Below are 18021 nucleotides of genomic sequence, written 5' to 3'. Positions count from 1 at the left end.
CTTGATACTCCTTTTTTATCATCTTGGGGCATTTTGTATACGAAAACACTAAGTAAATGTAAGCTTTTGTAGAACTAACTTAATACTACAGATGCCAGAAACAAACACAAAGCTCATTTAATTTTTATTTAAAAAAAGAGGCTTAAGTCTATTTACACAATGAGCAAATATTTCCAAACAGTTAAAATATTCATGGATATGAAGAACACTATCGCAATCAATGGAAATGCCATTATTCTTGTCATTCTCTCTGAGGTGTGCTCAGGACAAGGTTAAAAATTCTAAATCAATACACTGCTCTCCCATCACTGAAAGGGCTTAAATGTTTTTTTCTGCTCATCAGTTCTGCATGACTTGACTTACAGCAGTTGTGAAAAAGTGGCACCTCCTGAGAGGGCACCAGCACTCCACTACAACTGGCTTATGATCAATAGCTAGCTGGAAAAAAACCTGAGCACAGAGCAATGACAGTGTAACTATCTGAAAAAGCTGCTGATATGCACATTTATCAGGGAGACTGTATACTCAGTGGACACTTGAGCATCTGGATGGAAACATCAAATAATTCCTGCAGCATACTCTGTCATCACTGCACAACATTTATGTCTTGCAGTTGTGCTGTTTATTCTCTCTATTCTGGCCCCTAAAAAATATCTGGAGGGTGGATAGGTGGGTTGGAAAGGGAGCAGCTCATGAGGTGTTTATGGAAGATATAAAATAATGGTTCACGTTTATTGCAGTAGCACTTGCATTGTGTCCAGAGGCCACTTGTGGTTTACCTCATCTTCACCTCTGGTCCTAGGTAAATTCCTGCTTATAGCCTCTGATGACATGGTTGAAAACAGGCCCAGGCTAGACTAGACTGTAAAGTGTGCTGCATGAAGTTTGAGTGCCTTTACTAAAAAAGTTAGTCATAATTCACTGTAAGCTTTCAAGAACAGCCTGAATAAACTTCTGAAACACAGTCAGGCTAGAAAACTGCTTCCCAAACATTACTTAAAATTAAAATGAACAAATGGGTTAAAGTTTAGATATGTTAGTGAATAATACCATATTTCTAAGATGAGCAGGGACGTCCTGGTCAATTTTAATCACACAACCAGCATCACTAAAAAAATGTTAATCGTGTCATTACATGCCACATGTGGGAGCTTGCTGTGCACAACTTGGCTGCCATGCTTCCTACATTACAACAGTGACTACATTTTAAAATGTTGTTATTGGCTGCAAAATGCTTTGGGATTTATGAGGTTTTGAAAGCTATTTTATGCATTTATTTTTCCTTTTTGTATGGACAGTGAGCACTTAACTAAAGGACTGAAATACAAAATTCACAATTGCCTCAGGCAACATTAGAAGTTAGAGGAAATTTTCTTCTCCCAAGATAGTTGATCTGTGAAACAGACTGCCAGAAAATTCTAGGTCAATCAGTATCTTTGACAAGGAATTGGGTCAATGCCTGCCAAGAAAGAGATTAGCATTATAGAGATATTAATAAATCTGCTTCATCCACCTGGGGGCTAAAAAGGAAGTATAGAAATCTTCAGTGTAGGGGAGAAATCCATGATTGAGGTAGGTATGCGTGGACAGCGGTAGAAATGGCCTTGATGGGTTTTTCTTGATTCAATATTTATGCACTCAGAGGTTTGCAGTAAAAGGCAACATGTTTCATATGCCCACAAAGGAATCAATGTCTCTAATTAAACGGTCCCCAGATATGTGCAAGAAAAATCAAAATATGTGCAATGGCAAATCCATCTGATGGGGCCAAAAGTTCTTTTTAAAAGAGAAACAAAATAGAATTATAATTTTGAACATGGAAAGAAGTAGGCTTACAGGAGCAAATGTGAACACGGAGTGATGCAGAACACAAATGTGCAAAAAGGAAGAAAAAACAGAAAGGATGGCCAGAAGGTAGCAGTAGTAGAATTAAAATGACGTGCACACTTAAAAATGGGAAGACAAGCAGTAATAGTGCATCCTCTCGACTCAACCTAAATTCCTTTTAAAAATGCAATGGTTTGTTCACACTGTCCGCTAAGAAACACAAGCATTCAGGAAAATGTATACTTTATTGCTTGAAGAAAGGCATTTAAAAAAAAAATGAATAGCAAAGCATTAATAGCACTATCTATACCAGATCACCTACTCTTGCATATCCAGACAACATGAAGTTTGGAAGCGTGTAGAAAGAATAAAGACACAATTGCTGGCAATCTGAAGCTAAAGCAGAAAATACTGGAAACACAGCAGATCCCAGTGCTGGAGGAAGGATTACACCCATTTAAACATTGGTTCATTACTGCTGATGGTGGATCTGCTTTCTATTTCCAGCATTTTCTGGTTTTTTTTATTTTTCCATGGGATGTAGGTGTCACTGGCAAGGCCAACATTTTTTGCCCATCCCCAATTCCTTTATGCATAGTGGAGTGCTGGACCTATTTTAGCAATTCTTCACACTCTTATGCTCAGGTCTCAAATGGCTGCTCTAAAAAATTTCCATCTTACACAGTTGGTAAATTAAGCATTGGCTATGCCAATGTGGCATATAGACCCATTACAGTTTTGATCCCCATCTGTACTGAGTTACCTGATTTCAGCCAGGACAGTGACAGTCGCAGTATGATTGTGCTCAGTTTTCCTGGGCTTGGGAGGGGAGACAGAGGAAAAAAACCAGAATGAATCTGCCAGTAATCCTGCTCCTAATCAATGTATAGTGAGACCTGCTAGAAGGTACTGTGTGTGTGTGTGGACACTGGGTGAAGTCAAGTCAAGCCCTCTTCCAACCAAACATCCTGCTGGCAAGCACTCTAAAGTTTCACATAAAAAATGTCACTTAGATGAAATACTGAAAGTCCATCAGTGCCCATGGAGCTATAACACAAGTTGTTGCTTTAATGAGCATAAGGGAATAATGAAAGTACAGCGATCCCTCATTTAGCAATCCCAACGTGTTCCTAAAAAAGTATGCTAAACAAAAATGTGCTAGATGAAAGTCCCTTTCCCCTAAGAAACCATGTAACAAGGATGGGTTATGTTCCTGACCGGTCATTTGTATATTAAAAACCTATTGGCTGTCTTGAACCTAACTGCCCCAAAAATCCTCTTTCAGCTTAACTAATTATAACTTACTACTTTTTCTACCTGCCTCTCACTCCCTGCAGCTCGCCATCCCCTGCTCACTCCTTCCCACTCTCCGCTTCCTTCTCCCGAGCCCCTCACACCCTCCCGCTTTCTGGCCGGGATTTTCCATGCCTGCCGGCGTTGGGCGTGTTCGGTGGCGTGAGCAGACAATATGGTGCGAAGACCAAACATCGGTTTCACATCGCCGCAAAACCAGTTTGCGATCGTCTGCTCCGCCCACCAATGGTGGGCCACGTTCTCCGCCATTGGACGTCGGGAACTTCATTGTAATACATCAGCATATCATTTTAAGGCCAGCCCGCCGGACTCAACCCCCCACATTGGCGGGAAAACACTCCGACGTGTTTCACAGCAGCATATATGAGACATGCATTTGCCAGGCTGCACTTTGGGACTTCAAGGTTTGTTTGCCCACCTTGCTTCTGTTATCACTCGCAGTCATCAGCACCAGGCTTCACAGACAGCACCACATCATTTTTAGGGGGGCTCACGGGCAGGTCTCTACTTATCAGTTCAGCCATATGTGGGTGACTTTTCAACAGCTGTAGGGCAAGGTCTTGCTTGGGGAAGGGGGAGCAGTGCATTAGGCAAGGGAAAAGGCTGCAGGATGAGGACTGTACTGGGGAAGAGGGTATCCCAGAGTGTGTGTGGGGTCACATGTTGACCTGTGCAAGTGGCCCCAAGATGGTGAGGGCTGAGGAGGCAGTCTCCAGAGGAGATGAGGCCAGATGGAGATGTGAGGGTATGTGTGTGAGAATGGGTGGTGATGTCCCTTGAGCTGGCAGTGGGTGAGATGCCAGTGGATGTGTGGTGGGTTTGAGTGTGTGAGCTGAGTGATGAGATGGTTGCCTTATCCTGGCTGCATGGATGAGATCACTCATCCTCTATATGCATTGGATGGCCAACCTCTTCTGTGCAACATTGGCACTGATCACCACTGCCATCACCTGCCAAGCCGGAGTGGTAATGTAGCTGCCCCTCCTGCGGTCAAAAGGGGGTAGGGGACATCACAGTGGGCCTCCATGGCGTCCAAAAGGTACTCGAGGGCTGCAGTTTTCTTGCCTTTTGCGGCCATGTCTTCTCTGCTGCAGTCCTGGGCTGGAAGCACTGAGCGCGGGTGTCCTTCAAATCTGGTGCCTGACGTGATGAAGTGGTGAGGTGACGGCGTGGCAAGCGAATCAGAGCTCAACCACCATCGAAACAGCATGCATCCCGGGAATACATAATTAATATGGCGGGTTTAGGGTGATACGGCATGAAAAGCCGCCATTGCAGCCGGTGGGTAAACAGACTTGTACTACCGTACTTAGTACAAATCTGAGATGATTCTGCCATCTGCTTCCCTCTCCTTGTTCTTTGCTTCCGTCTACCTTCCACTCACGGCTTCCTGCGCGCAACCCCCTCAGTCCTCCCGCTTGCCACTTCCCTCTCAACCCCCATTCGTCACCCTTCTCGCTGCATTCTTCTGCCGGCACCCTCACTGCTTCCCGCATGCCGCCACATTTGTCACCCCTCTCCTGAGCCATCATGGTGAAAAGGGTGGGGGGGGGGTGGGGGGTTGCGGAATAGCAAGAGGAAAACAGTGAAGGGGTCGGGAGAAGGTCAACATGCTGGAGTTAATGAGTGGGAGGAAGTGAGCAAAGTAGCCACTGGGTGGGATCAGGAACAGGTCAGTGAGCCAGAGGGAGTGAACAGGAGGGAGTGAGCAAGGCGGTGGGATGGTGGGAGCGAGGGGGTCCGGAGAGTGGTGACGAGTGGGAGGGGAGCGAGTGGGTTGGGAGAGATGGTGATGGGCGGAAGCAAATGGGGGGAGAGGGAACCGGTAAGTGGATGGCGGAAAGGGGAAGCAAGAGTGAGGTGATCAGGAGAGGCAGCGGGTGGGCAGGAGTGAGCAGGTTGGGAGAGGTGGAAAGCAGGAGTGAGCGAGCAGGTTGAGAAAGGGGACGAGCGGGAGAGATTGAGCAGGTTGGGAGGGGGGTGAGAGGGAAGGAATGAGTGGGTTGGGAAAGGGGGTGAGCGGGAAGGAGTGAGCGGGTTGAGAGAGACAGTGAGTGGGAGGGAGTGAGTGGGAGAGAATGGGTGGGCTGGGAGAGGGGGCAAGAGGGAGGGAGTGAGCAGGTTGAGAGAGGGGGTGAGCGGGAGGGAGTGAGTGGGTTGGGAGAGGTGGCGAGCAAGGGGGAGCGGTGATGTGTTTAAAATAATACAAACACGCACAGTTACAATACAGTTCTTGACATGCGCAGTAACCATGTTAAAATTAAATGGGGACAACGCTCTTCAGGTTAAGTTCTGTTATTTACAATACATGCTGAAACAAAAACATGCTTTTAAAATGTGCTTCAAACCTGTTCGACATTTGGGCACTTATGTTTGTCATTATCGAACATTTAATTGTAAATATTGGTATTGCTGCACACCTACTGTTCAGCATTCAACAGAAGAGAGAAAACCAAATGTCATAATGCTGAAATAGAGTTCAATAAACCACCATAAAGTCTGAACAATCTGCACGTATGCATATTGCTTGACTAAATCATCAATGATGAAACCCTAATGGTAAAACTAGTACCATAACAATGACCCTGAAGCAACTGGAAGTTCTATTAGTACACACCACTATGTAATGCACAACACAGACCACAGCAAATGGAGACATTTCTCATAACGTACAGGATTTGTTGTTACAAATACATTGGGTGCAATGCAATATGATGCACCACAAATGTTCATTCCATTTGTGAAAGAGAGCTAAATATACCTCCCTCTGAAGTAATGCTGCTCACTTATTTTTCTGGACTATGTGTAATTTGATAAAGTGCAGCCAGGCGCACTGATCGTTAATACTCTTAATAAAATACTTCGAGTCAGGCTGCAGAGTATTGACATTTTCCCACTGGATTTCCATAATTCATGGAAGGATCAGAATTGATCCCTTCCACTTTTTTGGAGGAAGGAAAGAAAAACGAAGACCAGCAGAAATTGAATACTGTTAATATGAGAAATTAAACATTAGTGCAGCAATACAATGTTGTGCAGTTAGTTTTTCTAGAGAGAGCTGCACTTTATAAAACATATTTAGGAAAATGCATTATGATTTCATACATTTGGATATAATGTTGCACATGAAATTTATAAAGCAATCCTATACTTCAGACAAAGAAGGGATAGACAGCACAGGATATCTGGACAGGATAGATGGTATGGAGCGGGATAACTAGTTAGTTTTTAACATTAGCCATAGGCAGAAATGAATTCTGGAGAAATTCCAAAAGAGTTGGTTAGTGCAACAATAGGAGGAAGAAAAAAAAAATCACCCACAAATAGAGATAGGAAGATTTGGATATCTGGGATTTTTAGGTTTGAGTGAGAGGAAAAAAGGTCACTGCATCTGGGATCAAATTAATGTTGCATGATGATTGATGTCATCTGCCTGCTCTGCGTATTTGTACACAACTGCAAATTCAAAGTAGGGCGAAACTTTGCATTGCCAGTGGCTGTGTAAGTGACCACGACAATTATGCTTTTGGCTCCTTCCAGGCTGGAGTTGTAGATATTTTCCACATCTTACAGTTTCCCTTTCACTTTTACGTAAGCAAGGTCACAGGTGTTTTCTATTCAATGGGAACTCACTATTTTTCATTCTCTCTCGCCAGAGAGAGAGAAGCAGGCAAAGTAATCACATGGCTTCACCAGGGTTGCCACTTCCCCGATGCTGCATGTAGTAGTGGGCATCACTTGTCAACTTTTCTGTAAACTGTAAATGAAACTACACTGATGTGTGACCATACAGAGAAGCATACAGGTCAATGCCCAGTACCCTGGCAGCAGCCATGTAGCCTCCATTCTGTGGCAATCTGCTGTGCTAGCTCCACTTAAACACTGTGGACAAACCAAAGGGTGACTCCTGGGTAAGAAAGACAATTTGCTGACCACATGGTTAATGACTCTAGTGTGCAACCCTTGTGTACCTGCTCAGCACACATACGGTGATAGCCATGCTACCACACAACACGATGAAGCAGACCACTGGGTGTGCTGAAACCCCGCTTTTGCTGCCTTGCCCACTCTGGAGGAGGTGTGCCGTACTCAGCAGAGTGAGTGTCACGATGGTGCATGCTGCACAATCTCACCATCTTGCCACCAGGTATAAGGCGAGCAACTCAGGCATAGGAGGAGGAGGAGAAAGAGGGGAGGCAACCTAGAAAACCTCATTTTACCTGGGATGTCTGTGAAGAACCTACTTCAGTACCAAACAGTCTGACAGCTTACTGTGTCACTGACCAGCTTGGAAAACAGGAGTGTGTGTGAGATGAGGATGGGGTAGAAGATGAGGAGGATTTGATATGAAAATACCATCAGCTTTTGATGGTTTCAGCCCCTCCACTTGCCATGGCTACGGCAAACACCGTCACCTCCATCAAAGTGAAGATATGCAGTAGTGCCTGTCCTTCTCTCGTTAGCTCCTGTTGGCTCTGGTTGTGCCAGTTCCGGAAGTGAGTGGGAAACGTGTCAGTGAATGTTGTGCAGTCTGTTTGGCTGTCATGGCAATGTCTGCAGAGAATTGAATGTGAAGCTTGAAACTGTGCTTTGTTAATGAGGTTGCAGTGTAGCACATGGATGATGGGTATCCGTCCTAATTCTTAGAGATTGTTGGTAGCTGAGTGATGGTGATGTAGTGAATTGAGAAGTGTCTGAGGTTAGTGGTGCATTTTTGTTTTTATTCATTCATGGGATGTGGGCTTCACCAGCTGAGCCAGCATTTATTGCAACATATGTGGTAGGAAATGGTATTTGAAAATGCATTCACTGACCTCGACCACTCATGGAAGGTCATTGAACTTCTAAGGCATTGCAACTAGGTCCTCGAGTCTGGATCCCTGACATTGGCCTCCCCAACTCCCTGCTTCCACTGCCATCTGAGCATGTGCCTGGTCCCCTTGTAGTTAGAAAGCATCTCACCTCCTTTCCACCTCTTCGAGGTCTCCAGTGTAGCACCCAAAAACCCTGGAGCTCACTCTTTTCATGTTTTGCTATTCTACGCAGTTTTCCAGATCAAATTTAATTTAAAAATGGTTCCTAGCGCCTGTTCCAGTAACAATGCACCTCCTTTTTAAGAGCAAGCTACTGGATCCCAGCTTAGATGTTATTGGGCTGCCTGCATTGCAGTCAACAGGCACAGGCTAACTGCACAGCGTGATCTCCACACCTGGTTTTGGGCCCATCAAGTTTAGCTCTCTATATCACTTAAGTTTTAAAATCATAATAAGACTGGATGACTGCGGCTCCAACAACAGACAAGAAGCTCAACATCATCCAGGACAAGGCAGCCCACTTGACTAAACAACTGATGCACAGTTGTAGCAGTGTCTACTATATACAAGATGCACTGCAGCAACTCACCAAGGATCCTTTGGCAGCACCTTCCAAACCCTACAACCTAGAGGAAGAAGGGCAGCAGATGCATAGGAATACCACGTCCTGCAAGTTCCCCTCCAAGCCACATACCATCCCGGCTTGAAATTATATCACTGTTTCTTCACTGTTGCTAGGCCAAAATCCTGGAACTCCCTTCCTAATATCACCGTGAATATACCTACACCACATGCTACAGTGGCTCAAGATGGTGGCTCACCACCACCTTCTCAAAGGCAATTAGGGATGGGCAATAAATGCTGGCTTTGCCAGCGACACCAACATCCCATGAAAATATAAAACAAAAATAGAGACTAAAAGCTCTTGGAGCATTAATATCATAATTAGCCAAGTAGGTGTTCACAGTACTGCTCTAGGCATGTCTTGATAGTTTAAATGAATACTTTAACAGCTCAGATTTATTGTTCACGCTGACCACAGAATAAATGAGCTCCTTATTTATCCAATGCCCTCTCAATTCTTACATGGCCTGGGGCTCCCACTTCTTTATAGTCTCTTGTATTTAGAACACAAATATGGTGATAAATGTGGTTACATAGAAGAAATTCAGTTTAACACAATACTGAACATGGTAGATATGCTGCACTGATGTACAGCAAGAGGGTCCGGCTAAAGAATCGGTGAAGCTCTGAAAAGACTATAACTAGCTGAACCTCCAAATTCAGAGATGATGTGTGAAGAACATATTTGTCCCTCAGAAATTAGGTCATCCACCAATTCTGCAATACTCATTGTTAAAGCAAACTAATCTATTTAAAATGCAACCAGGATGCTGCAAACTGTTATTAATGAGAACTCTTAGTGAAGAACCATGCTCCATACTGAAACACAAATCAAAGTTGCATAGAGTAAGAGGAAGGCAGGCAGCTGAGCTAATATAGTACACTAAGCTTTAAAAATCTTCGGCAGATGTGAAGATTGATGTGCCATAGTTAAGAGGTACTGGGAAGAATGAGCTAAGAGCACAAAAGTGCATTATGTCATTATTTCAATACAGGAAGAATACTTGTTCAGTGACAGCACCTACTTGCACAGCCACAACCGACAAAACAATGCTAAGGATATCAGAGGTCCACTTGCATGCCTTTATTTAAGTGTTACTTAAACCAACTATTATTTCCATATTTCCAACAACAAATTTGAACAAATCTACCTGGTTTAGTGACTCAGCTTGACAAAATAACTCAGTCTTTCATGCCTTGGTAGCTAACTGCCAGTTGCAAGTTTGCTCTTTCATTTCAGTTTCTCTATCTATCTCTCCTCCCTCACTCTCTTCTTACTTCTCCCCTTCTTTCTTTCTTACTATTTTTCTTCCAACAGCTTTCTGTCTTTCTGTGTCTTCCACAGCATTGGAACAGCCATCTGAAGAGATCGCAGGGAAGAAGGAAGAGAGCCAACATGTCTCTTTAGTTAGCAAAATGGACAGTAAATACAACCAGCATGTGGGACTGCTGACAAGCTAGCTAATGCTAAATATTAGCCATGACTTTTCTAACCACCCTGGACAGTAATTGTGGAATTATTTCTCCCTTAATCTGAAAGCAACCTCACAGTTAACACACTGTTAATGTGTAATAGAATTGTTAAATTAAACTGAGCTGGTCCAGATACATTAAGAAAAGATTTGCATTATTGCTAACAGAAGTCCATGCTAAATTTTCAATCCTTTTTTGTAATTAGATCTGCTCTGTATCCCTTTGTATTAGTGCGTAGTGTGAAACAGAATCATTTAATTCTGTAGATATAAACATTGTTAGTGTATTACTGGGTTAGCTAAGTCTTGGGAGCTACATAAATTGTAATTGCCAATCTGAGAGAACAATGGGCAACATGAAATTCAGTCTCAATTTTGCAGCTTTTAAACAGTATTTATGGTAATACCATTAATCTGGAGGACCCCAACTGAATTCCTTGCTTCCTTGACAATTACACAAGAAAAATTAGTTAAAGGAGCTGATTTTTTTTATATTTAGAGAGAGGGGGTATTAAATCAAATTCATACCACACAGGAAAACCAACCGGTGGTCCTGAATGCCAGAATGCACTCACCAGTTGGTTTTAGACCAGTGGCAATTCAAGGGGCTGCAACATTAAAGCTTAAAGTTAAGAATGGACTCCCAAGGACACCTGCAAGCCAGCCCCTGGCCATTTTGTTATTTTGGGCAACGGTTGTAACAATTGTATTTACATATTCTTTTCTCTGTTTGTGAGAAATGGCCAGTACTGCCTTACACAGTAAGTTGGAGGTTGCGATGAGCACTGCATGTATAACATGAGTATGTGTAACAACAGAAGTGCAGGAACACAGCAGGTGTTGATATTACAGGTGAACAATCACAAAAAAGATAATTTGCATGCTGTCATGTAAAACAGCACAGATTACAAAGAATAGAATAGTCAAGGAAGTGCCAAAATCCTGTGATCATAAGCCTGTAGGAGTTGTGCTTAGCTCAGCTGACTAGGTGGCTAGCATGTGATTCACAATAACGCTAACATTCAATCCTGGTTCTGGCTAAGTTAGACTTGTAGCCTGGCTCCTCGTCCTGCCCCATAATAAAATCACGGCATAAGCCATGGTTTGGCAACCCTTGAATAATCAAGGATGCTTATCATCTATCTGGAGAAGATAAGCCTGTAGTACCTAAAAACATCATCTGAGAGATTCATGCCATCAAATTTCAGATTCCTATACTTGAAACAGAAAAACAAATTTGATGGAGATTCATGATAACGGTGTTTAAAATAGACTCAACTATATCACACGTCGCATTTCATGTGCCTGACAATCTCAGTGCTCCCTTAGCTTCCTATTCCCTCTGTACTGCCAGCTCAAGTCCTTCTTGAATGTGCAAACTGACTGTATCATGTCAGATTTAATTCTCAGTGTTGTATCCTTTTGTTTTTAAATGAGAAAAGCTATTTCAGAACTCACTCTGCACTTTACAAACGCATCCATTTCACTTAACCACAAAACTTGAAGATTTTCTGAAATGCTGTATATCTGTTACATGTAGTTTACTTATTAAAAAAAGGATTTAGAGCTATAGCTGCTTTAACATGGATCTTGAGGAGATATTTACTTTCTAAAGTAATTTCCAATAAAAAAATTAGGTTTTTATGCTTCATCACATCAAATATAATTTTTTACTATTCTTAATTTTGAATAATTACATTATCAGTTGCTTTGCTGGCAGCAGAGCTGCTCCGCACTCTAACGTCTCTTACTCATACCTTCTGTAGGAAGAGTACGATCCTTTCAATCATCTGCGTTCGCCGATCCTCCAGAGTGAACAACGTTCTTGGGGTCCGAATGAAGAGTTTGGTCTTCCCGTAAGCTACATCGTGCTGAAACCCGCAGCACTCTACCAACTTCTTCACGGCCTCTTGGTCGGATCGCATGTCATGGTTTGGCCATGTGAACTCTGAAATCATCTTGTATCTGGAAAGGAGGTGATAAAGAAAACAGTTATAACTGTCTATTACAAGGATATGAAAACAGCAGAAACAGATTAAATTCAATGCATAAGAACTCATCGACAATTATACTTGAATGAAAACAAAGTGCTGAAAAAAATCAGCAGGTTCTGGAGCATCTGTGAAGAGAGAAGCCTAGTTAACATTTCGAGTCCGAAGAAAAGTCAAATTGGACTCAAAACATTAACTCTGTTTTCCTCTCTCCATAGATGCTGCCAGGTCTGCTGAGCTTTTCCAGCACTTTGTTCTCATTTCAGATTTCCAGCAACCACACTATTTTGCTTTTACAACTATACTTGAGCTTGTAATAAGCTTTGCTTTGGAATTATGCACTTCCCATAGCCAAATGATGAAAATGCACCAGCAATCAATATGATGGAAACACTCCTTACTATTGGAGTGACTCCAGCAGATAGCACTTCCATTCTTAACACAATTTTGTTATAAGTGGAAGAAAGTTTGCTCAGTTGACTAGATGGCTAGCAAGGGATTCAGGATAACGCTAACATTTGATCCTGGTTCTGGCTGAGGCAGGCTTGTGACCTGGCTCCTCGCCCTGCTCCATAATAAGATCATGGCAAATTCCCTGGTTTGGCAACCCTTGAATAACTGAGGATGCTATCTGGAGAAGATAAGCCTGTAGTACCTAGAAACATCATCTGAGAGATACATGCCATCACCAAACAAGGTTCCCCAGGTTCAAGTCCCATCCCAGCGCTTGAGCACAAAAATTAAGACTGACATGACAAGTGAAATGAGATGTTAACCTAAGGTTCCATCTGCCTGTTCGGGTGGATGTAAAAGATCCCCTGGCACCATTTTGAAAAGTAATCCCTGATGAGCTGACCAATAGTTATTCCTTTGTCAACATCACAAAAACAGATTATCTGGTCATTATCAGATTGCTGTCTGTGGGATTTACTGTGCACCAATTAGCTGCCGTTGGAAGCTTCTTAACACTTCAAAAAGTACTGCATTGGCTGTAAAGTGCTTTGAGACCTCTGGTGAACACTATATAAATGCAAGGCTTTCTTTCTTTCAGTTTGAATTCCATAGTTAACAGCAACTGCCATCTCACAACCCTGACGGTTGCTCATAGAATATAAAGCAATTATATCAGTGGCTACAGACAAATCACACATACCCATAACCTAATGCAGAGTTATCTAAGCTTTCTGTTGGCCATCTAGTTGAACACCATGGAGGCTAAAAGGCCAGAAATAAAGTTAAAATCCCCAGTATTAACATATTTCAATATGCCTATGATAATAGATCCTGAGTTAGAATCTACTGATAAATAAGGTAATAGCCCCACAAAAGTCATCAGGACAATAAGTTCAAACAATACAAAGAAACTTTTAACTTTGAGATTCAGATTGGCAGGACATGTGGGCAAAATTTGGGCATCCCATGAGGATATCATCCCATGAGGCAGAGCCGGTCATTAGCACACATGTGAAAACTAACACTGTACTTTCAGGTGATGTCTTGGAGAGGTAGCATTTAGATGAGAAATAGAAGGGGACCAAGGTTAGATCCTTGGGAGATACCAGAGGTAACGGTGCAAGAGCAGGAAGTGAAGCCAATATGTGATTCTCTGGCTATGATTAAATTGTTGTGATGTGGTAGCTGATATGTGCCAGGCAGACCAAATCCACGAGGGAAATTTAGTCGTGCTATCACAACGGTTTTGCAATTTGTATTTATTACGAGGTCTGTGCACTGAATTCAGAAGTAATACGTCCGCCAAGACCTTTGGAGATTTAAAAAAACTAAATTAAAATATTTATTAAAAAAAAAATATGTTGAGCACATACATAAGACTAGAACTGCTACTACAATAACTCCTAAAATTCCTAATTAGCCTGAATCCCACTTACATTCCCTTTAAGGCAACAGCCCACAGTAGATTTTAAATTTAAAACAAACTCAGCAAGTTAACACAGTATCCTGCACAGTGGAATTCCAAATGGCTTTTCTCCAGCTTCAGTTTTGTTAAATAGCAGACTTATGCACAAATGCTGGAGGCTTCATTAAGGCAATTTTACACACTCCTGCTAGATCTTACATGGCCTTCTGACACAGAACCTTTCATCCCCCTTTATATACATTTCTCTCTTTTTAATATGTAAATTCTATTGCTCCATTTGTCTTCGAAACTGTATCTTCTTCAATGTAAAAACTTTCATGTTGCCATTATATATTGTAGTTAACCTTTGGGGAAAAATAAACACATTCACCTTGCTTATCTGGCTAGTTGTAAACAAACTAAGATCCCTTTGAATTACAAATATCTCTTCATTTATCAAAAAATGCAAATTCCCTTCACCCTTACACGCTAAGCTACCATCCATGTTTACTCATTAGCATGTCAAGCACTTGCTTCTTTTGATGACTTAAAGCTTGCAGTGTGCTTGATTGCAAAATGTCATTAAATCACAAAGACACAGCTATACCTACTCCCATAAACCTACTTCACAATAAACCTGAAAAAATATTATGAAAAAACTGTTAGTTTCATGACAAAATAGATAGGGATAGATGCTGGTGAGAGAGAGACATCCTACACAAAACGACAAGGGAAAGGCATTGAAAGAGAATAGTGCGGTCAACCGTGTTAAAGGCTGCTGACAGGTCAAGAAGGGAAAGTTTACCTTTGTCAGTCACATAGGATGTCATTTATAACATTGATACCAAAGAGCTGTTTTGGTCCGATGGCAGGGATGGAAACTCAGAGAGTTGTGGACTGGAGGAGATTAAAGGAAGAGGGAGGGATGAAGCCATGGAAAGATTTGCAAAAACAGGATGAGAATTTTAAAAATTGAAGCCTCACAATGTAGGTCAGTGAACACTGGGGTGATGGGACTTGGTGCAGTTAAAGACATGGGTAGTAGAGTTTTGGGTGACCTCAAGTTTGTGGAGGGCAGCACATGGGAGGCTGGCCAGTAGTGCATTGGAATTGTCAAGTCTAGGGGTAATGAAGGCATGGATGAGGCTTTCAGCAGCAAATGGGGCACAGCCAGATGATGCTGCAGGGGTAGGAATAGGGAGTCTTACTGAGGCACAGATGTATGCTTGGAAATCACTGGTAATGAGAAATAAAAAAATAGACAGGATAACACTCTCTGTAGCGCTGGGTGTGGGTGGGGGCACGAATTAGGCAATCAGAGTATATTGGGCAAGAACAAAAGCAGACTCAAGCTGTCAAATAAGCTGCCAACCCATGCAGTCTCGGCTTACACATGGCAAACTTTGGCAAGGTATTGGAAGATTGGAAGGTTGTGTAACTGCAGCCCCTGAGGATGTCTTGAGGACATAAGGAGAAAAAAACCAAAAGCAAATAAAGGCAGAACAAATCCACAAATCATTTCCGCGTACTTCCAAAACAGCAAGCCTTTCATTTAAACTCAAAGACAAAGTCTAAACACCAGCAAAGGAATCCAAATTTGCACTTTGACAAATTAACCTGTGCTGCTCAGTGACTTGCGCAGGCCATTCGAACTACAACAGTGGACAATTATTCCACACTGCATCAGAGTGCACTGTTAATGCATCCCAGCAGTCTGTGTAGTGGTGACGCAGAGCACCATCTGCTTCATTATTTTTTGATAGTGAAGCATTCCCATAATAATTAACAGACTGGATCAGTGTATTTTGTCACATTAAGTGAACCTGCACTTTAGAAGCACACGTTTTAGCAACAGCGCATGATCACCAGGGGATTAAGAATGTGGTGTGTGTGTGTGTGTGTGTGTGTTGGTGTGTGTGTGCGTGTTTGTGTGTGTGGTGGTGAGGCAGAGATCTGCATTAGCACAATGCTAAATAAAAAATATTCTAATATGCAGTGTGGAACTATAGGTACTAAATAAATCTTTGCATTCTTTTTGTTTGCATTTGAGTAAATGAAGATGAAACAGCAATGCTGTGTTTCGTTTTTGATGGTTATTAGGAAATAGAAATAAAAATGAATACAGACTCCACTGTATATAAATGGAGCTTTTGTGCTAACAAGGTAAACCCAATTGTAGCTATGAAATAACCCCTGCAGTTGCTAGCCGCACACTACCAGCTGATTGAACCTGTTCAGTCTCCACTTTCTGGCTGCCTCCTGTAATTGTGAACAGTGTGAGCAGCTGATGGAGACTTCTGGTGGCTTCAATCAGCTGTTGGTGTCGTTAACAACTGTAGGAGTTATTTCATTCCTACAATCTGGTACGGGTTTACTGTTCACTATGTTAGTTACTGCGAAAGACAAGGCTGAAATATTTGCAACCATCTTCAGCCAGAAGTTTCAAGTGAATGATCCATCTCGGCCTCCTCCTAAGCTCCCCAGCATCGCAGATGGTAGTCTTCAGCCAATTCGATTCACTCCAAGTGATATCAAAAAATAGCTGAAGGCACTGGATACTGCAAAGGCTATGGACCCTGATAACATTCTGGCATTAGTACCGAAGGCTTGTGATCCAGAAGTAGCTGCGCCCTTGGTCAAGCCTTAGCCAGCTACAGCACTGGCATCTGCTCGGCAATATGGAAAATTGCCCAGATATGTCCTGTTCGCAAAAAGGAGAAATCCAAATTGCCCCACCAGTCTACTTCAATAATCAGCAAAGTGATGGATGGTGTTATTGACAGTGCTATCAAGTGGCACTAATACAGCAATAACCTGCTCAATTTTGTACAGTTTGGGTTCGGACAGGACCTCTTGGCACCTGAACACATTACAGTTTTGGTCCAAACAAGGGAAAAGAGCTGAACACAGAGGTGAGGGTAAGGGTGACTGCCCTTGACGTCAAGGCAGCATTTGACCAAATATGGCATCAAGGAACCCAAGCAAAGCTGAAGCCAATGAGAATCGGGGGAAAACTGGTTAGAGTCATACCTAGCACAAAGGAAGGTGTTGGTGGTTGTTGGAGGTCAATTATGTTAGTCACAGGACATCACTGCAGGAGTTCCTGAGGACAGTGTCCTCTGCCCAACCATCTTCATTCTGCTTCATCAATGATGTTCCCTCCATCATAAGGTTAGAAGTGGGGATGTTCGCTGATGATTGCATGATGTTCAGCACCATTCGCGACTCCTCAGATACTGAAGCAGCCCATGTCCAAATGCAGAAAACCTGGATTAGCCATTTAATACTGTAGCTACAAGAGCAGGTCAGAAGCTGGGAATTCTGGAGCGAGCAACTCACCTCCTGTCTCTGCAAAGTCTGACCACCATTTACAAGGCACAGGTCAGGAGTGTAATGGAATGTCCACTTGCCTGGATCAGTGCAGCTCCAACAATACTCAAGAAGCAATTGTCAAGCCAGGTTAAAGAATACTTTTCAGAACTCCTCAATGGTTCACTGTTTGTAACAAATGGTTTAGCTGTACACATCTGGAAGGGCTTGACTCAATCTTAGCTGATTTTAGATGTCACAGCATGAGAGTGTTATAATTAGTTCCCAGGATTAGAGGAAGTAATATAGATGATGATGTTTGAGACAAGTTGGACTGAAGTTCATATATAGAATAAAAGCAAAAAACTGCGGATGCTGGAAATCGAAAACAAAAACAAAAATACCTGGAAAAACTCAGCAGGTCTGGCAGCATCTGTGGAAGGGAGCACAGTTAACGTTTCGAGTCCGCATGACTCTTCATCAGAACAGTTCTGTTGAAGAATCATGCGGACTCGAAACGTTAACTGTGCTCCCTTCCACAGATGCTGCCAGACCTGCTGAGTTTTTCCAGGTATTTTTGTTTTTATATATAAAATTATATGCAAGCTTGCTCAATTTTACTTGGTGCACAGGGTGGGGGTTAACCACTGTCATGGGGGAGGTGGTGGCTTATAGTATTATCACTCGATGAGTAATCCAGAGACCTAGGGTAATGCTCTGGGGACCTGGGTTCGAATCCCACCACAGCACATGGAGAAATTTGAATTCTGGAATTAAAATTCTACAGATGACCATGAGATATTTATCAAACC

At 42.5% G+C, this 18021-nt stretch overlaps 1 protein-coding gene across 1 annotated transcript in view; it reads right to left on the bottom strand.

The window, feature by feature from the left end:
• myo1d (myosin 1D) overlaps positions 1 to 18021 on the bottom strand; it is a 595519-nt gene that overhangs the window by 328466 nt on the left and 249032 nt on the right. The window contains exon 16 of the mRNA XM_078529816.1: positions 11809 to 12016. Within this exon, the coding sequence (XP_078385942.1) occupies positions 11809 to 12016 (208 nt within the window). The remainder of the gene's footprint in view (positions 1 to 11808; positions 12017 to 18021) is intronic.

Source organism: Cetorhinus maximus, chromosome 25 (genome assembly GCF_964194155.1).
Source record: "Cetorhinus maximus chromosome 25, sCetMax3.hap1.1, whole genome shotgun sequence".
NCBI lineage: Eukaryota > Metazoa > Chordata > Chondrichthyes > Lamniformes > Cetorhinidae > Cetorhinus > Cetorhinus maximus.
Note: the sequence above shows the minus strand (reverse complement) of the source record. Positions and strands in the feature narration are given on the sequence as shown.